Below are 21,521 nucleotides of genomic sequence, written 5' to 3'. Positions count from 1 at the left end.
GCATGAATATAAACTTTATATTCAATGTACAGACCTTGAACTATGGAAATTAGAGAAAGAGTGATCACATTAATACTTCTTATTGTTCAGGCTCTATGCTTTCTCTTGACAAACGTTAATTCTGTCACTGCTATTTCAGAAGTGTCTACCAGAATCTGAGCATTTTATGTGTACAAAATATACTGGAATGTTTTTCAAGCCCTTAAAGAATATCCTCACTGACACTCTGTTTCAGGGTGTCCCAGGCTCCTTTGTGTTTGAAAAATAAAATTCTTCCCGTTTCTTCCTGCTCCCTATATTTCTTGCAAATTATTAGAAATCATACTGAGGCAACTATCCATGATTACTCTATGCTTCCACCTCTGACTTCTAGCATATAGAAGCTGGCCTAGGAGTCTGACCAAAGGATTAATCTTGGGACCAGTGCTCTTCAATATCATCAGTGACAGGCTTGAGAGTACCCTCAGCAAGTTTGCTTGACACCAAGCTGAGTGATGCGATTAACATATTAGAAAGAAGGGATGCCATCCAGAGAAACCTTGACAAACTTGAAAGGTGGGCCCACGTGCATCTAACAAGGTTCAACATAGCAAAATGCAAGGTTTTGCACTTGGGTTGGCGTAATCCCAGATATGTATACGGCCTGGGAGAAGAATTCCTTCAGAGTAGCCCTGCAGAGAAGGACTTGGGATTCCTGTTGGATTAAAAAACTGAACATGAGCCATCAGTGTGCTCCCGCAGCTCAGAAGCCCAGCAGTGTCCTTGGCTCCACTAGAAGAGTGGTGACCAGCAGGGACAGTGAGGTGACTGTCTCCTCTACTCTGCTCTTGTGAGGCCCTATCTGGAATACTGCATCCAGGCCTGGGGCCCCCAGTACAGGAAAGTTGTGGAGCTGTTGGAGAGCGTAGAGAGGAGGACCACAAAGATGATCAGAGGTCTGGAGCACCTCTCCTATGAAGACAGGCTGAGGGAGCTGGGCTTGTTCAGCCTGGAGAAGAGAAGGCTGCAAGGAGACCTCATTGCAGCCTTGCCAGTATTTAAGTGGGGATTATAAACACAAGAAGGGAATCAACTTTTTACAAGAGTAGACAGTGATAGGACAAGGGAGAATGGTTTTAAGCTCAAGGAGGGAAGGTTTCGATTGGATGTCAGGGGGAAGATCTTTACAGGGGGAGTGGTGAGGTGCTGGAACAGGCTGCCCTTAGAGGTTCTGGATGCTCTGTCCCTGAAGGAGTTCAAAACCAAGTTGGATGGAGCCCTGGGGAACCAACCATCCTGTCACAACAAATAAGCCACTGAGGTCACTGACAATGATTTTGCCTTTTAAGACAAAGAAATGTACTACACAAATTACTGTACCTGTACGAGATGCTGTGATGACCGTCATTGCTCAGTGTGTTATGATCAGGACCTTTCCAAGTAACTGAAGCCTTGGGACGACCACAGACTTTACACCTAAGCACGATGGTCTCTCCTGTCTCACATGTTACCTCACTCAATGGTATTATAAACTCTGGGGGAACTGGAAAAAAGAATGTTAATAACCTTAGGTCAATTAAAATTCATCAATTTGCACTTCTGTTCCTTTCACCTTCTCTTTTCTATTAGACAATCTCACATAATACTTAAAATTTCCAGTTTATCTATCACTCTACCCTTCCATGTCTATGGCTACACCACTTACCGGGGTCAAAGTCTGTCTGACCTTGCAAGGTCCCTGTAGAATTAATAATTTTTCCTCTTCAAGAACTTAAACATGATGCTACTATAATGTCAGATAACCCTAAAATCTACAGTGATGACCCAAACACTCTGGGCCAAGTAAGCCAAGTAAAGCCAGCAGTGAAAAGTATTTAAGGATGTGCTCGGCTAGGCAATCTGCATACCCAGCTGTGTTTGCAGAAGGGAAGACAAAACATCTCATTGAGTGAGGTACTACACTGCTTTCCCTTTTTGCTGACAGGTTAAACTCAAGAAGCTGACTCTTATTCCAATGTCACTCTCTTTTTCCTGATCGGCCTCTGACCTGGAGAGACTGAGTATTTACTAGGGAACAAAGCACAAAATGAAGTGATAGGTCTCCAGCTCCTGATCTCCTTATTTTGCAAATTCATCAATGCTCAACTTCCATATATCTCAGTGCAGATGCAGTAAAGAATATAAATCTTTCTGAACAATGTCATATGATTCTTGCATTTTATGTTGTTCTGGATATATAAACACATAAAGAATAAGATATGACATATTTCATTAACCCCTCCAAAATGAGTTTGCATACATTTTCACTGAAAATAGCCAGTCTGTGATGTAATTCGTGTCAAATAAATTTAAAGTAAATGATGTTTTAATCACGTTACACTTACTGTGATTTTTAAAGATTAAAAGAACTTACCATCATAAATGTAATTGGGGTTGAGAAGCTGGAAAGGAAAAATTAAACAATTAATGTCCTTGCAGAAGTGTAATAAGAAATTGTAGAAAATAAAGCACAGCGATGGGCAGAAGTTATCTGTACCCACAAATGTCCAATAAACAGAAGAATGCCAGAGTTCCGGTCCCACTCTACTTCTTCTGCAGTATCCATATGCAGTGTCACACCTATAGATTCAGATACCTTATAATCTTGTAACATTTATAAACACCATCCATTAAAACCACTGTTGCTTCTAATTTCTTCACGTGAAGTTCTAATAGAAGCTAGAATTAAAAGCAAGTTTTAAAGTAATTCTAACATGACTCCTTTTGAAAACTACTACATCTTTATAACATTTACCTTTACAGAAACCTTGTTGGCAAGTCCTTCTCGGGATTTGCGGTAACCATTTTCTAGCTTGCCTTCCCTTTTGCCGTCTTTATCTTTTTTCTCAGATTTCTTCCTTAAACGGAGTGCTGTGTGCCAAGACGTTGACTTCCTGAATGTAAAGCAGTATGATTTGAAAATTATTATTATTTTTTTTTTTAACTCTCAATGATGTGTTATAATCTCCAGGTTGAAATGGCATTGAAAAGTAAGTCTGAGCATTTTTTCACTGTATTGAAGTATACTAAAATGAAATACATTAAGTATTCCATAGGCAATATTGATTTTGTTTAAAACAGTAAGCTTGTAAGATTGGTCTGTAGTTATTTTGTGAAATCTTTGCTGCAATTGCTGTAAACATTCAATATGAAAATACAAATTGTCCATCAAACTGAACTAACAGCATAAAATCTATCTCAAATACAACCTACAAAGACATTTATAAACCTGCTAAGAATAAGGATATTAATTCTCCCATTGGAGAGCTGAGGGAGATCTTGGCACAATCAATGATGGCAGACAGACTTGCAAATCAAAGCTGATATCTATGATTTCTGAAATTGTACCTCATTTGGCACAAACATAATGACAGTTTGCTAAACAAAGACACCTAACTCAGCAACTCATACTATTGAATAAGCCAGTAACTATTGTTTCTCTTAAATAAGGCATTATTTAATCTTCTTTTCTCAGAAGACTGTACTACCACAGCTTTTAAAAAATACATGCTTCTTTCTTACCACCTTGCTTTTATTATTTTATTTTCAAGATGTTTGCAAAGAGACCTACTCAAACTACTTGATGCTCATTGATTTCTCAAAGATCACATCAAATTTTAGCTCAAGAGGTTTAAAGCCTTCACTGAATTGAAGTTTTTCTTCCTCCCCCTCTTCTAAACAAACACAGGCACTCACTTGATGGTTCCATCTGGGTTGTCCATGATGACTGCACTGGTATGCCCCAAGACATAGCCGGGAATCCAGCCCTCAGCTGCGGGGCACTGATCAGTGGCGGCTCTGAACACCAAAAACATGTTCTGTTGGTTGCTGGCTAGGATCTGCACAACCTCTCCTTGGTAGACATTTATCTCATCCTCCTTCACTGCCGTGTAATCGTGTGTCACCAGCATGGTGGAGATATTGCTACTGCTGCTACTTTCACTCTGCAAGTGTCAACCAAAAAGGAGGCAAAAAATTAAGTTTAAAGTTCATGAGGAAGGCAGTCTATTCTTGGCCTGCTACTTTTCAACCGTGACCTACATAATTCACATAGTTCAAGATGCAGTTAAACAGAAGAGCTAAGGTTTCTCTTTTAGAGATGCTTGCATGTATTTGTGCAAAATAGTTTGGTCTTTGAATACCCTTATGTAAAACTGCTGCAGAAACTTATTCCTTTTCCTTTTATTCAAGATTACTTCATTTTAACAAAAGATTTCAACTAGCTTTTCTTTCAAGCTCTGACACTGAAGCTTATCAGGTAGCAAAGCTACGGTACAACACATATAACAATTTTCCACCAAGTGTTGTAGATGCACTTTTAAAATCAGAACAGATCAAGACTTCACCTCATAAACACTGGAAACTCCAATAATGAGGAATACATACAATCTTTTCTAGCGCCATTTGTCAGATGTCAGACACCAGCCTTCTGCACACAAAACATGACAAAGTACCAAAGAACAAAACATGCTTTTCAACAGTGTCTGTCTTGAAAATTCAAGGCTACTCCCTACTTTGAAACTGCATGATCACATTAATTCCTTTTAAATGCACAGAAGGAGGTAAATTACTGAAATACTAAGTTATTTATCTTTTGGAGAAAAATAGGCCCATCAATCTCTAAAAATAAAGCTGGAAGTCTCACTTTTGAATGATTATTTTGATAGCTGTGTGTTAGCTGCTTCTCACACACTTTCAACTGGTGTTCATTAATGCTGTCTGTTTCCTTACAGAGCTCTTGCAGGAAGCTACTTATTGCTGACAATGTGCACATTAAAGACACACTATTTTTTAAACCAAAAAGCCTTCTCCTGGCCATGAATCCACTGGAAATTATTATGTTTTAAAGTAAATCTCTTTATGCTTGTATATATGCATTTCTCATAAGAGGCCTAACAAACAGAAGTGTAAAATCTATTATCAGACTATGCAAACTATTCCCTGAAAGAAAATTAGTTCTTGAAACACATTATAAATGAAGTGGATGGCCCATTAATGATATGGCATGAGGTGTTTAAGTGTGTGCACCTGTCCTTTGTGTTCTTACTTCAGACTGTCTCGGTTTCTATCAGTGAGGGCTCACTATTGCCTACTGGTAGCTGAGTTGAAGAAACAAAGTCGAACCCAGCCATACCTGAAGGCTACTGTGGTTTATATTGCATAACCATGCGTTAGCACCACATACATGCGAGCAGTGAGTGGAAAGCTTGGCACTCAAGATTAAAACAGTGTCACCTTTTTTCTCTGAACGGTCAAGTATTTGCCTCTTTTGTGCTGAAGAGAACCACTGAGGATCAGCTGACAGCACGGTGCACTGGGAGCCCCCTAAGGCTCATTCTCATCCTGTCTGTTAATAGCCTTGAACAAGTAACTCCATCTCTTGGCACCTGTGCTTCTTTATAAGCTGGCTGAATAACGTACTGAGAAACCAAGAAGTTTGGAATAAAACTCTAATTACTCATTCCTAGCATGTTCAGCACATTCATGCTTGGATTTGTTTTTGTATCTGTATCATTTCCCCTGCTAGGATTATGAAACAAATGCTACCTGAGAGCAAAATCTCATCCTGGATGAGATTTCAGGATGAGGGTATTCGTATTTCATTCCAGATGCTATACTTCCAGAGGGAAGAAACCAGTCTGCCTGTTTTAGAGAACTGTTAACATGGCCTTTTGTATTACAAAGATTCTTCCACACTTCTGGCAAACCAAAAAACAGCAGAACACAAAAAACCCAGAAGTCCTATTTTTAGTTGTGCTTAAGTTAATATTCATAAATTCTCCTAGCTAAATTAAAAAAAACTATTCAGAAAAAGTTGCTTTTATTAATTCCTTCTGTTAGACTTAGAAGGGAGTGGAAGGGAAGGCTGAAGTAGAAAAATCAGCCCAAGTCCAAATCTTGTCCTGCACACTACTCCTGAAAATACGGTTTTTTAGCATGCAGACTTGTTTAAGTGCAGGACTGGCCTTCATGCAACGTGACATCTCTTTTTAGTAGTTATGCCTTGAAGGGCTATTTTAAAGTTTGAAAGTTTCTTGTTTTCAGTATTTAAATCTGTTAAATAAATATCTGATTACTACAGAGTGACAAACTTCCTAACTTGTTCATTTGTTTATATCACAATTTATTCTCATCACAGAAAGGTGGCTTTTCCTTTGCTTTTCAAGGAAGCAATTATTCTTGCACAGAAAATATTTTTCTACTGCAAGTTGTGGCCATCACTGACCTCAAGTACTGGATTCCTGAGGTTAGACAATCAAACTCTAAAAAATTGCTTCCATATTTCTGAAAAAATTAGCAATTGGAAATTGAAATAGCAATTAGAAATTTAGAAATTAGCAATTGAAAAATGACTGTTTTTCCTTCTAATGGGTAACCTTTCTGTATCTAAGTAACCTTTTGAAGTAACCTTAACCATACGTGCATGTAAATATACACACACAAATAAGTACATCGAAATAAACCTTCATGACCTGTCTTCTCTAGCCTGCTGAATGCAATGTGAAATCCTGCTAAAATATGGTCTACAAGTGGAGTTATAAATGAATAATTATGACCCAGCTAAAAGAAATGCAGTAGTGAAGCAGAAGGCATGCATTCAGACATTGTTTCGCAGTGACAAAAAACAAAGGCACCTTTGGCAATAGTAGCAAAATTCAAATGTTCTGAAAAGCTTAATGCCATCTTTTCTCTCTTTTTTTAAAATGTAATGACACCAAGGCTATGCAATTTGCAATTACTGTGAAACATGTTGATAACCACAGCTAATATATTATCATCATACTTTGCTAGACTGAAGATAAACACAAGACAGAGCTATATCAAATGAAAAGATGAAATATCAGGATCAAAATATGACACATGCAAAGCATAATTTTTTCTTCTGAAGCTATTATAAAGGTAAGTGTAAGAACTAAGAAGAAAGCTCTCTGTGTTAAAACGGTTCTCTAAAGAAATGCATGCATTTTAAAAAAAAAAGAATGCCAAGTTAGGCGATTTGCAAAATTGCTACTGCATACAATTTGTGAGAGTGGAAAAACAAACACTGAACACAATACTTAGTGAGAAAAGAATCAAACGTGACTTTTAACAAAAGGCACCATAGCCTGCCCTACCACATCCACGGCAAGTGCCTGGACACTTTTGCTTATATTTGCACATGCCCTGTGATTGCCGAGTCGCATTTCCTGGTAGACATTACTACAAAGTGTGCGGATTCTGTTGACACCCCCCAGCTTTCTGCACAAACACGCCAAGTACATACTAAAAGGTTGAATGTCCAGATGCACTAAAACAGTTCTTCTTACAAAGCAGAAAAGTGGAGCCGCTATTTGTTTTGATTGTAGCAGAAGAACAGTTGATTACTTTAGCTAGGCTTTGTTTGCCTGTTTTGAGTGGACCGTAGGAATCTTCCTTGACTGGACAAAAGATTTAAAAAGAGAATACTGTATATCAACTAATGCTGAAAGGAGGAGTGTGTGGGGGGGGGAATAAATACAAAATAAAATCAGGCAGCCCAGGGACTGTTTGGTAGACTTCTCAACGAAGTTAAAACTCAATGGACAGCTGGTGGTGGATTTGTGCGTGACAGGGAAAAAAGCCCCAAGACAATCTGCCAAAATCTCAAAAGTCAGATGTAAATGCTGGCTGCAGTGCATACCCCAAGGTGCTCTGGTTGCCACGCTTCAGCAAGTTAATTATGTGCCTTCAAATTAGAGAAGAAAAAGCAAGGACAGCAAGTTAGTAAGGTTCAGCCTAGTGATCTATGCTTTCAGCAAAGGCAGAAACTGTATCTAATGTTAGCAGCCGTTGGTGTGTCTGTATACATATCACTATCTACGTTTTTATGTATACACACACAAAGAAGTAGATAATCTTATTTTTTAATGTGCAGAAGACACCGGAGCAGTTGATTATTTCAGAGCAGTAGAGCGCCGGAGAGCCAGAAGTTAGTACGGAGAGTGATGGCAACGCACAGGAAAGGAGCATGGGAAGGATTTAGAAGAGCTCGCAGGACAGAGGTGCTCCGCTCTTACCCCATTACTCTGGGTGGAGTGAACTGACTGCTCGCTGGTCGAGGAGCATGTGCTCATGCGGTCTGTGTCCTTGCTGTGTGAAGAGTGGCGGTGGACCTGCCGCTGGAGGGAGTCATTGTCCCCAGGGAAAGTGAAGGAGCCAGGGCGGCTGGCAGGGGATGCTGGGATGGAGCTCCAAAAGGAGCCCTTCTGCAGGGGGCTGCTGGGTGGAAAGGTTTCTTTGCCAAAAGGAGAAGGGAAAGTCGTGGAGAGAGGAGAGTTCATTGGTGAGATTGCTCCTGGCCTTGGCTTCCCCAGCGTCAGTGATCCTATGCTGTTTCTTGAGCGACTTTCCTCTGAGCTTCCACGTGAGTCTTTCTGGGCTCCGTCAGCTGAGCCAGAAATGTTTCCCGCTGTCTTCCTGGGACTCTCAATAACTTTCATCTTGGGAATCTGCTCAGCTTCTCTCTGAGGACCGTCCGGTTCTGCACTGGGAGGGTGCCTGTCTGGCTGGCTCAGGCCAGTTTCTAAGGAGGTGTTGTAGTGTGGCAGGGAGAGATTGTGAATGGACATACCTGACATCTTGTCTGCCTCTGCTTGGGCCGAGGCTGCAGAGGAGACCAGGACTGGGGAATGGTGTCTGACAGGCTGGGGGATCCGGGATGGCCGGCTACGGCTGGAGCTGGGCATTCCACTACAGCTGCTGGGGCCGCTGCTGTTACCACTGCTGCTGCCGCTGCCACCTCCACCACTGCTGTGGTTCCTCTGGTACTCGATCGGAGACGTCAAGGCTGCAGTGGGAAGGGAGTGGAGGTGGTCAGGGAAAGGAGATCAGGAAAGGAAACAGAAATAGTTTAAACAGACATGTTTTGTGACAAAAGGAGAATATGTGTCTCAAATAAGAAATTCCCTTATCAGTGCCAGTCATGCTATAGACCTCAGGTCATTTTTATATATTGCGCCTTCATGACTTGTCATATATCACCTGCTTTCTGTTAAAGACAGAAAAGTTAAATCCAGGCAGAAACGTCTTCCTCCAGATCGCACTGTTGGTCAGTAGCCAAGATGGGCAAAAAGAGATGCGACTCCAAATTCTCAGTGTATTGTTCTGTCCATTACAACTTTAGATCAGGACAACACGGCATGGATACAGAAATATAGCAAGAACCTTCCAGTATCACAGAGGATATCATCATGGTCTCGTGCAGAAACTGAATGCTATTGCCTCAGTAAAGTGGGAAAACAATGGCTAACAAAATAACAAATAGAAAACAGATTCTGAACAGATATTTAAAACTGCACTGGGTATTTAGCCCTTAAAGGCTTGCATTTGGTCAAAAGGGTACACAGACTCTGTGCATCAATGGATGGTGTCTCTCTTAATTCAATTCTTGCTGAAATCAAATTCACTGTTTTAAGAATCTATCACTCTTATCAGAAATGCTAGCATCTGTCCTAAAGCAAAAATGCAGCACAAATCATAACTGTTCTGTATTGGTGCAGGAAGAAGGAAACTTGCAGAGCATTTCAAAGCCAAGAAACAACTGATGAGAGAGAATTAATCAGTTATAAACTTTTGATGAGAGCTGATCATTTACCATTTAAAAAGTTGCGCTGGTTTTCCAAAATTTGGTTAATTTCATGGATCCACAGCTGGCGGACTCCCGGACTGGCAGAATGCAAAACAAAGGTCTCCGTGGCATCACCCGTTCTTGATGTTAGTGCAAATTTACATGGATCACTGTCCACATTTTCCTCCAGGGAAAGGCAACTCACCTTCACACAAAAAGAGAATTTCCTTTATGTATTTTCTGAGAAACACACTGCTCAAATCTTTCACCTGGTAGCTCAGAGTCAAATTTCCAAACATGATTAAGATAACCATCCATTTACTCAGTAAAATAATACTAAGGATTAACATAGGTCATTTTTGGTACAACCAAAATGTCAACAATGAACAGTCTCATTCTACAGCAGCCTTTGCCCTAGAGACTGCAATAACTGCTCACTGACAGATGTACTGCACTAATTCACTGTAAGTATAGCTTAATGCTCTCCATCAACCCTCACTCTCCCCTTGTGTTATTTAAAATGCTAAGCCCACTTTAGAGCTCTAGCAATGGCTCATACCAAAGCCTGCTTCTGCAGAAACAGTAATGTTGTGAAACAGGCTGCCCCGCCAGCACAGAACACGATATGCAGCTGGTATGCAGAGCAGCAAGGCAAATAAGAGGAAGCAGGATCCACCCAAAATGCTTCATGAGGAGTGCTGGTGAGCACTGCTAGGAACAGCTTTTGTCTCTGAGAAGAGTTGAAGCAAGAATAAATGTTTTTTTTTTTGGCGGGGGAGAGGGGGGGACGGGGGAGGGAAAGGATTTTCTTGTAGGAGAGCTGACACAACCAAGAAGGTGGAACTACTACGTGCAAAAGTTACCCACCCATTTGGACTGACTGCAGCTGAAATTGATCAGAAGAGATACTTACCGAGTTTTCCTTATTTGCAATGATTTCACTTTGCAGTGTACACACAGCACAGAGTTGAAGACTGAACTGTGGATGTTTGTCCAGCTTTGAACAAGAGCAATGGCTTTGGGATGCTTCACATGGGAAGCATCAAAGAGCTGGAATCTCAAGATTTCCATTTCTCAGAGTTAGCACAAATCCAGTAGGAAGTAATCTCAGGAAATGACTGACACCTTGCTGTGCTTTAAGACTTCACACCTAGACGCCACTGGGATTCCACACTGAATAAGAAACTGTTACCTTTGTGTCCCCCTGCACAAATGCTTCTAAGACTCACACACAACAGTTACCTTGATACTGTTTTTAAACAAGAATCCGGGCATGGAGAAACCTTTCTTTTTATCTAGCGGCTCACTGAAAATGACAATCTGCTCAAACAGGAAGACTCGTCTCTCCTTGCAGCGTGGCAGAAGACCTGCATCCTGGTCTGTAACCAAGAATGTGTCCTGGAGTAGCAGCTTACCCTGGGCTACAATTTTACCCTAAAAACAGAAGCAAGTGGAAACATTTAGCACAACTCTTCATTTTTTTTCCAATCAATCTTAGCAGATGCCCATGCCAAAATTGCTTTGAGTATCTCCCAGACTCTTAGAGCATTCATTAATACATAAGAAATTCCTATGTCTTTTTCAGAAAACAGTGAAAATACACACCCTTCCTGGCTTTTATTTTCATTTTGCAGTTGAAGGCTTGTTAACAGTACTGATTAATACTTAAGGGCAACAAGGTTTGTGAAGGGCTTGGAGAATATGCCCTAAGAGGAGTGACTGAAGGAAGTGGGGCTGTTTAGTCTGGGGAAGAGGAAGCTGAGGGGATTTGCTCTCTTCAAATACCTGAAAGGTGATTGCAGCGAGAGTGGGGCTGGTCTCTTCTCACTGGTGACAGGAAGAGGGGAAATGGCCTCAAGTTATACTAAGGTAAGTTTAGGTTGGATATCAGGAAACACTTCCTTATCAAAAGGGCTGTTAAGCACTGGAATAGGCTCCCAGGGAGGCAGTTGAGTCACCATCCCTGGATGTGTTTAAAAACCATTTGGATGTGGTGCTCAGGGACTTGATTTAGCAGAGGGTTGTTATTGTTAGGGTAGTATGGTTAGGCTCTGGTTAGGCTTGATGATTTTTAAGGTCTTTTCCAACCTGAGCAATTCTATAATTCTATGATTAAACAATTCTATGATTGAAACTACAGGACTTTCATTATTCTGTTCTCAAAAAGCTCCTTTCCTACCACTTCTCATTTATTCTTCTAATGTTTTCCAGAGTGCTGAAAAGGGAAAGAATCCAAATTCATACCTACATTACAAAGCAGAAAGGGTTTCACAGATAGAGTATGTGACAGTGATCTGGCTAATACATATTGCATCAACAGTCAATTTTCATCTCTTCCAGCCTAGCTTAGTGACTGTGCACCCTATCCTCCTTCTCCCCATCAATGCTTTCCATAACGTTAGTATCTAATTTCTAGAGCACTTGACAAAAACTCACTGAAAAATCCCAACCAACTTACATCAAATCCTTGCAGACGGCCAACATTCATCATGTCATTACACCGTTTTGGTACTATACACATGACCTCTACAGCTCTCTGTTCAAGACAGATAAAAAGTCAGAGCTTAATTTTCCAAATATATGTTAACAGGATAAAATTTTGTTTCATTTGCTATGGTTACTTGAGAACAGAAAGTAATGTGAAAAGTAAACACATTATAAGCACGAGATCCTTGAGAAGATCAGAAAAGGAAAATAATGTCAAAACAAGTTCAGAATAAAGAGCATTGAAATCACTGAGAGAAAACATTTCAAGTACCTCTAGTTCTGTTGTATCAAGGTTAGCTTTTTTAGAATATTTGAGGAAATCCTGAAAAAGGAAAAAATAATAATGTAAGTTTTGTGCTCATTAAATCACACAGAGAAGATCTATGTTTGCTATATTCTCTGTCAGAGAACGAGAGACTGCAGAACACACATACAATTTTTTTTTTCTTTTTAAAGCTTCTTCCTGTGGTGCTCTCCTCTACATATTTTTAAACATTTATTAGCTCTTCTGTTTTAGAATATACAAGACATACATTAAGACAACAGTTCCAGGGTTGCTTTTCAGTAAACATTTAAGTGTAATTAAAATGGTTGCATGTATAGATGAAGAAGTTGGGATGAATCTTATCTAGAGATGAAGACAGTTGGGATATCCCCCTTCCCTTTGTATGACATTAGTACTAATTCTAAACATTTTCCACATCACTGACTTGAATTCAGTTGAACTTTAACTGTTTAAACAAACAAAAAAACAATGCAACATTTAATTGTCCAATCTATTTACTTCAATTTTCAAAGCTACCTAAATATGGTCAGAAAATAATCATATGACGTTGTTTACAGATCTGGGTTCTATTATGTAGGAGAGAAGAGCATAAGCAATTATTTAAAAAGGGAAAACATAATTTACCACATATTACATTATTCAACTCAGAGCTGCTTTACCTTTAGTAATAGCTGGTATTTCATAATTCTCTGCACAGGTTTTATTAACAAGTCTGTGAGCTGAAGTCTGTGGCCCAGGCGTTGCTTTAGATCCTGAGGGTTGTAAAACAAAGATTTTTTTGGCTTCAGATATTGCTTAGTTCAGTTAGAAACACAGCAGCATACATTACTATTAATGGCTATCAGAGTAGAAACTGGCAAAGACAGAGCAGAATTTGATCTTCAATTAGCAAAGGATGGAGTCCTTTCCCTGTATCACTTTTGCTTTGGAACTATTCTCTCCTCCTAGCATCTTCTATGTCTTTTTGGAAAAGAATGTATACTGAAACATAATTCTTAACTCACAGATTGTTGGTCATCTAACATCAGAATTTCACTTATATACACTGCTAACCATCCTGGTTAAGGCTAGTAAAGATGGTATTATTGATTAATTAATATCTAAAGTTCAAGTATAAGATTAATACGTTGTTAGAAACCTGTATCATCCTTGAGAAATGAGAACAGAAATGGCAAGAAATTACAATTCAAGACAATAACAGCCACACGTGCTGTCCTTTTTTAACCAACAGATCTGATAACACTTAGGGTTTGTTTGTGCACACATCTTCTCTCAAGAACTTACCTCAAAAAATGTGTCAATGTATTCTGAGACAATGTGCTCAGACTTTGGTTTGTTCTGGCAGTAAACTATGTACATGTGCAACCTTCTCTCCTAGAAAAACAAGGACGCAGAATGACATATTATCATTGGGAAAAAAGCATGCCAGATTGAAATAGAGCACATTTCACAAAACTACACATCTGAAAACCATTTATTTGGGGAAACCACGATGATTTCAGAAAGCAAACACAAGTCAAAACATTGTCACAGTTATATATACACTCCTGAACATCAGATGCATAGAGACAACAGCTTAGAAAGTTCCTTAATAAACACTACAAAAATGGTTACATTTTTTATTTAGCAACAAAAATGAAGAAAGCCTCTAAAATATCACAAATTTGAGTGCCTTTTATTTGAATTATCTAGTTACTACTATAGTATAACAGCATCCTCCTCCTGTTTAGCTGAACAGAGTAATTAGAAGAAACCTGTCTATCCTTTATGTAGCATTAGCTGTCCTATTCAAGTTTGTGTGCAGTAGCAGGTGATGTAGCCTCAGAACAGTGGTGCTAGTACTTCTGAACTCTGAGTCTGTATTGTGTGTGTGCACGTGTTTTTAAATTGAGGCAACAAAGAAAAAAAGGGAGCATAGCTTTGATACTAAGATTCTTTCTTGATGACCACCTTGATGGTTAAGAAACACAGACGTATCACATGTGTCTATAATCAGTTCCAAATTCTTCCTAATAGTTTTGCCAGGACTGCTTTTCCTGGTCAGAGAATTAAAGAGCAATGACCAGTAATGAAAAAAAAGAAAAAAGAAAAAAAGAAAAAAAGAAAAAAAAAAAAAAAAGAAGTAAAATGAAGCTTGAAATTGATACAAAGCACAGATTAAAATGATTAATAGAATTTTTCACATTCTAGCTGGTAGTTAGGGTTGTGCTAGAAGATGTTACATGTCACAACATGCCTTTCCATCTGCAATATAAGCATGCCTTTCAAAGACAATTCAGTCCAAATAAATATACCAGGAGAAAGTAAAACAGCAATGGGAAGAATTACTCCCTTGGTTTCATCACATTACACCAGTGTCAAGATTCTCCCCTCTCCCTTCGCTTTTCTTTTTTTTTTTTTTAATAATCCCTTGGAAATCAAACCGCTGGCTCCTCATCATTAGTCAAGGAATTAAGCCTGACTTCCAGTTACTGTTCAATCAATGATTGGCTCTCTATTTTTTTTGCTATTCTGGTGCTGACTTCAAACATAAGGCCACTGGGAAAATTTGAAACCCACTAAATATGCTTAAACCTAGGCTGTCCTTTGTCTTGTGCAAACAATCACGTTTAGCAGGCACGTTTTCTTTCATCTACCTTACGTGATTTGGAGTACTCTGAGAATTCATCTCAAATAGATACCCAATTGCTCTTTGACACAATAATATGCCCCAAAAAAGATTATAGGAGAGTGACTGAGTGACTAGTGGTACATAATTTTTTATATTATCTAGTTTCTAGATAGCTAGTTTATCTAAGTTCCTTCTGAAGTGTTACCATATCCAGATGCATCACACAGGCACTCCTTTTAGTAAAAGGAAAGTGAAAAGGGGGGAAAATTGTAAAGAATTATAAAGGGTACAGTGTTGGACTAAAATTAAACACTATGAATGTCTGGCACTCACTATTTCTTCCCCAGGTGAAAAGGGATGAATCCCAAACACTGGTGTGATTCTCAAAAAGGGAACAAATACAGAACTAGAACACCCAGAAACCTCTATGGAAAATAAGCTGCTTTCCTATTTCCTGCTTGCTGTCTTTCAAGGCAGTGCACTGATATCTAGGTTTTAATATCCACATTTAGAAGACAGGTGTGTATCATCATATGAAATAACAGAACTGCAACTGAATTGACAAATGGAGCCCATACTCATATTTCTTCTTAGAAGGCTACTGCCAACAAAAAGCCAAGGCTATTTACTTAGGCCACTTACAAGCTCTTACAATCTCTCCTCCTCTTACAACGAGGAATATTTTATAGCACTTTCTTAACTATGTTACATCATAGATATATTCTTAAAAAATGTTCTGTTGGTAAGAACATACTAGAGCTTGGCCATAGAAGACATTTGCACTTACATGCTTAACAAACAGGGATCCCAGCTTTTCTGGATCTTCAAGGCACTTCTCCAACTCTCCTAAAAAGAAGCTGAACATAAACAAAGTTAAGCATTTTTTTCTGATAGCATATATTATGGCAACAAGTGATTACAAGGCAATCTTATTACAAGATACATTTTGCATCCTGTCAACTGTGTTGCATATTAACACATTTCCAAAATGACAATATTAACCGTGTAATATTTTAATACATATTCCAAATGGACACACATGCCAACATGGAAAAATACTTGTATTCAATAAATTTTCATTCATGTACGGATTGAAATTTTTCTCCTACCTAGTTTAGAGCGGTTGAGGTGTTCATATTGCCATGCTAATCTCTGAGAAATTCATTAAAGATTATATTCTTAAACAGAGAAATCTAAATCTCAAACAAACACATGAGTTCTGCACAATGCTACCCATACTAGAGATTCTTATCCGAAGCAGCTGTGATATATAAACAAATCTTCATACCAACATTTTTGAGCAGAATCTACTAAATAAATAAGTGAAAGCACATGACTAAGTGTATTTACCTTGTTTCTAAATATTTGAGGGAACAAAAATTTTCTTTAAGTCAATTTAGTATTTTTAGGTAGAACTGTTCACTAGCAGGCTTACAAGTTAGATATACTTACTCTCTGTGCCAGTCGTAAATCTGGTGAATATTTCCAAATACAATCTTGTCTTTGCCTTTCATATCATCGGGAACACCATCTTCTTTCATAAGTGCCATGTAACCCTGCAACAATGCAAAGAAACTCACTTTTAATATCCCAACTTAAAAAAACTGAGGGTAACCTTGTAATCTCCCTTTCCTCAGAAGCCTTTCAAGCTGACCAGAGTAACAATTTGCTTGGGACAGAAAGCCAAAGAAATCATAAAACTGTTTTACACATAACTTCTCCTGAACTATGGTTACAAAATATTGTACTGAAGATAATTATATTCATGAATGATATTTCATAGGAATATTATCAAAAGGCCACCTTTTGCCTCAGAGGTTAATATCTGTAGTTTCCCCCATAGTGTGGAAGAGATGGATGTTTCTTTGGTGGAAGATTTAGAGCTAAAACCAAATTTTGGCCATGCAAGAAGAAAATTTAGTGCCTTTCTTTCTCCTCCTTCTGTTAAGCATTGAACATAGATAGGCCGAAATTCACTGTTATGTGCATTTTCTCTGGTTTTCCATATGTGTTTCATTGGTAACTCAACGTTATGCATCTCCCTAAAGTCTCATCCCTTTTACAGAAGATGAAAATACAAAGTCTAAGAGAAGCTTAGCAGTAGGGAAGGAGCAAGCCTTCCAAATTCAGGATAGCTCCTCTACCTGCTTAGCCTACAATGCTTTTTTGAATTTAGCAATGTTAAATAGATAAATAAATTGAGTCGCACAGTTGGTTGATACCACATTAAAAAAAAAATAAACTAATGAAAAACAACATACCTCAACTACGTAGCCCAGATCTCGTACGTAGTCACGCTCTGTCTCCACTAATTCCTGCAAGACGTAGCTACAGGGGAAAGGAAATGGCAAACATACATTTCATTAAAAATGCTTCTAAAAAAGGATTAATGATATATAGCCTTTTAGACATTTGCATAGCTGATAAACACAGCTGAAAACGAAGGATTAATGCACACAGTTTCTAAGCAAAATGCTTCTTTGATTATGAAACTGGAACATGCTAGCTTCTGTTTATCACAAGTTAGATGTTTTCCTACATGTGTCATTTAAATTAAACATTTAACTACCGTTTAAAATAAAATGCTAGTATATCTCTGATCTGGACTCTTAAGCATAATAACAAGCATGTTTTTCTTCTACCATGGTAACACTTAACTACTACAAAAGGAATTAAGAATCCCTGGAGAATGGCACAGGGGTATAGAAGAAGGGAAATGATCATTTTTTGAAGCCTAAAAGACCTCTGAATATTTAAAGATTTGCATATTTTTGCTTAACTGAGATTGACATATTACAAAAGTCAAACAACAGTGCGACTGAAATTAAGTTACAGGAAATTTATTCTGTGACTAGTGTTTGAGGAAAGAATTTTTTCTTTACATAATGTAATTGCATGCTTGATACCTAACACAAGTCCTCTTCTTTCCAGATTAACAGCTTCTGCTGTCAGTTCAAAATGGACATTTTTTAAACAGGCCTTTTCTCTCTTCAAAACATTATTAAGAACAGAGTGAAAATGAGATCTTACTGTCGTCTTTTTAAGGAGCTGGATTTCCTTTCTTCCATCTCATCTATAGGTGATGATGAGGAGAGAAGAGAGTTATCTGAAGGGTTGAAGGATGGACTGCTGCTGTCACCTTGATCTACTAACAAGGAACTTGGACGGTCTTCCAAGGCCTAAAAATGTATTCAAGAAAGGACAACGACATTTTAGTCTCCAGATGTATTTACATAGATCTGTGTATGGGAACCTATGGAATATCAATTACTGTATCTTGGCAAAAGAGGTCTCAAACTTTGAGGAAACCTATCAAAAACTTTGTTTTCCAGGACAGAAAATCTAACTTCATAGAAGCACAACACATTTTAAATATCACTCTCTCCTTCACAGGAAAAGAATGCAGTTCAATAGTTTGAGCAGAACGGGCTGAAAGTCAGAATATCCAGCTGAGGATGTAAGTACTTCTGTAGTAGAAACTACACGCATGTGTACTTATTGACAGAGGTTAAATTATATTTATCACTGTTTAGTTCTCTCATACGTAAGCTATTTTCAAAAATAAATGGAACAACTTTAAAGAGAATTTTTTGGAAGTTATATTTTTAATCACAACAGAAGTGGCATTTTTTTGTCAAACATTTTATTTTATTAACTGGCCAACATACTGACTTGCTTTTGAGCTTGACAGCTCAAATCCTAGGAAACGATCTCTCTCTTCTGCCAGATAAATGGTTTCCAACACACAGACTGCTCAGTCTTATTGTTTGTTTAGAAGATGGAGAAGCCATAGGAGAAATAATATGAACAAATTTCTTTGAAATATTTACTGGACTTCTTTAATCTAAACCCATAATCTTGGATCAAGCTATTGTTATATATCACATTTCCTTGCATGTGTTACAGTCTTTAACGCAAGACAGATTTACTTCACCAGGATGGGGTTCCATAATCTTTTTTTTTTTCTTCCTACAAAAATTAAAAACCCAATAATAACATGACAGCCCAAAAAGTTGGAAAAACTGACCCTTGGCTACACGTGTGAAATGAGAAATCTCCAGCAGGGACTATATGCAAGGATCATTAATCTACATCCACTGCTAGGCTGTATGGAAGAGATGTGAACTATTAAATTTTCCATTTACAAAAGGCTGCTTTGAATTTTCTCACAGATGACTTCTTATTCACCCTCGCAGTGCAACAGAAGAAAAAACTGAAGTTAACACTTTAAGCATGCAGAAATTATTTATGCAATAATGTAAGTTAAGTTTAAGTCTTTCTGAATGAGGAAATGGAAAAGCCAATTTTTCATTCTGAAATTCAAAGCTGCTTAAATTTAAGAAGAATCTGGGAAATATAAACTTCTGGTAACATGAGTTTGCCAAGTTGTGTCTCTCTGCAGAGTCTTCACAGTGGCACTTCTACCAGGTCCAAAGAGGTATGTTGCAAAAGCCAGACTGAAAATTATTAAGAGAATAGATTGGAAAGGACCATCTAGTCCAATGCCCCAGCTCAAACAGGGTCAGCTAGAACATGTTTTCTAGGACCATGTCCAGCTGAGTTTTGAATGCAGAGACTGTGGAATTAGCTATACAATCTACTCTTTTCCAGTGAGAATTTTCAGTAACACAGAAACTTGGAAACATAAACTTCAAAAATCTGACAAAATTATGCCTACTTAATTTGTTAGCCAGTAACATTCAAACCAATTCTCTCTTGCTCTTTATAGGTATTATTTGTATAGTTATTATCACATTGCCTAAAGAACAGCTAGATAGCACAAGCTGTTTGATCAGTATCTGTTTTACTTAGCAAGATTTACTTTTAAGTTTTAGATTTAGATTTAGAGATTCTTCTAATGCGGCTCTATGAGGCAAATTAGGGTAATTCTGGGTCTTAGCATTTGTTTTTCTGCTTGGACATTTTCTTTTTTGCTGGTAGGATATGCATTTTCTTTGTTCACCTCTCCTTCACATTTATTGTATTTCACCTCTCTGCAGTGCCATTCACCTATTTTCTAAGTGAGTCCACAGAAGAGGGTGTACAAAGTGACCCATACTCCAGCCCCAAAAGTGACTTTTGAAACACACATGACATTTCACACACTGAAGCTGTATGCTGAGGATGAACATGGAGCTTTTCTCTAAATAGCAGGTTAGGACTTGCTGTCTGCCAGTCAGTCTCACCATTTTGCTTTTGACGAGCTCTTCAATTGCGCTGACTAGTTCTGCAGCACTGGGCGTCTCAGAGCTGGTAGGCCGCACCAATAATCGAGAAGAGGTCTGTGCAATGACATAAAGCAAGAAAATCTAGCGTCAGCTTGGCATTAGCTCAAGAATAAAGGTACTCAGTAATTGTCAGCATAACACTAAAATCATCCCAAGTTAGGCAACTGGAAGTGGAAATTTTAAGTAAAGCCCACAAAGCTAAATGTTGAAAGAACATTGTGCCTTTTGTTATAATTACTGAAATAAAAATTTCTGTTCCTACATGCAATAGAAGCTAAGGAAATATCCTTCATCTTGCTGAATATAATAATGCCTGACAAACAGCTATAAAAATCACCTGAGCTGACCTAATGAACAACAAACGGTTTGTTAACATATTTTATTGCTGGTAAAACAAATCTACAATCGCAGAAAATAAACAAGAACCGAGAGGGCATGAAATACAAGCTGAAAAACCAGTTAAACTAAGAAAAAAATACACCAGTAACCCAGGGGCATCTACTTTTCTAAAGGAGCTGGAGTACATTGCTCAGATTCAGAGGGGAAATTGAGCTCACCATTCCTTGTGCCATCCATTTTCCCCAATCGTATGTGTAGAGTACAGAAGATCTCTGGCCTCAAGCTATAAAATGCCAGTTTATAGATACAACTGAAGGCAATAGGTGTTCACAGTAAAGGATTTTGGGGAGGGCCATTAAATTCAGTCTCAGTAATTTGCAAACAGAGTTGTTTGCACATTACATTTATCATTAAATAACTGGAAAATGGAAACAGTGCAATATGAACCTTACTTCATATTACGAACAGAACAGTGAACATTGTGTAATACAGGGTAAGCTGTTCTGCAAATGTTTCCAACAAATTGGACAAAGAACTGGCACATATAACAGCTTAACACAGGAGGTTCTTCTCAAATCAACTAGGGTGTGACAAGGCTTCCATAGGTCAATATAAAAAGCAATATACATAATTTAGGTAGTTTGCCTTGTATTTGCCTTATTTGGAAAGGAAAATAGGGGATGGGTAAGCAAAGGAAATACGGACAACTTTAAATGGAAAGATATGGGAACTGAGCCAAAGCAGAGACAGAACACAAGTCAACATAATGCTGCATCAATTTACAAAAAAGAGAAAACAAAAAGCAAAAATAATTAGTTTCATATTAGCATAACTGATCTTGAAACTTAATACTGCTTATCCAAAAATTAAATGCAAACAACTTGTAAACTGCCATCAAATGTAAATCCATGAAGTGTGCAATGATTCTATCAAAAAGAATACATACTGTGCAGACGAGCTCTTATG

At 38.2% G+C, this 21,521-nt stretch overlaps 1 protein-coding gene across 3 annotated transcripts in view; it reads right to left on the bottom strand.

The window, feature by feature from the left end:
* The window catches only part of TRIO (trio Rho guanine nucleotide exchange factor), a 224,379-nt gene that overhangs the window by 5,186 nt on the left and 197,672 nt on the right, over nt 1-21,521 (bottom strand). The window contains exons 37-52 of one of the 3 annotated variants that reach the window (XM_048940615.1): nt 20,175-20,270; nt 18,019-18,167; nt 17,250-17,316; nt 16,441-16,544; nt 15,776-15,845; nt 13,662-13,751; nt 13,037-13,129; nt 12,363-12,413; nt 12,063-12,140; nt 10,847-11,038; nt 9,632-9,809; nt 8,055-8,824; nt 3,715-3,962; nt 2,774-2,912; nt 2,393-2,420; nt 1,360-1,522 (exon numbers count right to left, since the gene is read on the bottom strand). In XM_048940615.1, coding sequence (XP_048796572.1) covers nt 1,360-1,522; nt 2,393-2,420; nt 2,774-2,912; nt 3,715-3,962; nt 8,055-8,824; nt 9,632-9,809; nt 10,847-11,038; nt 12,063-12,140; nt 12,363-12,413; nt 13,037-13,129; nt 13,662-13,751; nt 15,776-15,845; nt 16,441-16,544; nt 17,250-17,316; nt 18,019-18,167; nt 20,175-20,270 — 2,516 coding nt within the window. Of the gene's footprint in view, nt 1-1,359; nt 1,523-2,392; nt 2,421-2,773; nt 2,913-3,714; nt 3,963-7,282; nt 7,437-8,054; nt 8,825-9,631; nt 9,810-10,846; nt 11,039-12,062; nt 12,141-12,362; nt 12,414-13,036; nt 13,130-13,661; nt 13,752-15,775; nt 15,846-16,440; nt 16,545-17,249; nt 17,317-18,018; nt 18,168-20,174; nt 20,271-21,521 lie in introns of those variants that run through there. The other 2 variants (XR_007376094.1, XM_048940616.1) reach the window with 2 other exon arrangements.

This window comes from Lagopus muta, chromosome 3, assembly GCF_023343835.1.
Source record: "Lagopus muta isolate bLagMut1 chromosome 3, bLagMut1 primary, whole genome shotgun sequence".
NCBI classification, from domain to species: Eukaryota; Metazoa; Chordata; class Aves; order Galliformes; family Phasianidae; genus Lagopus; species Lagopus muta.
This window is presented reverse-complemented; position numbering and strand designations above follow the sequence as displayed.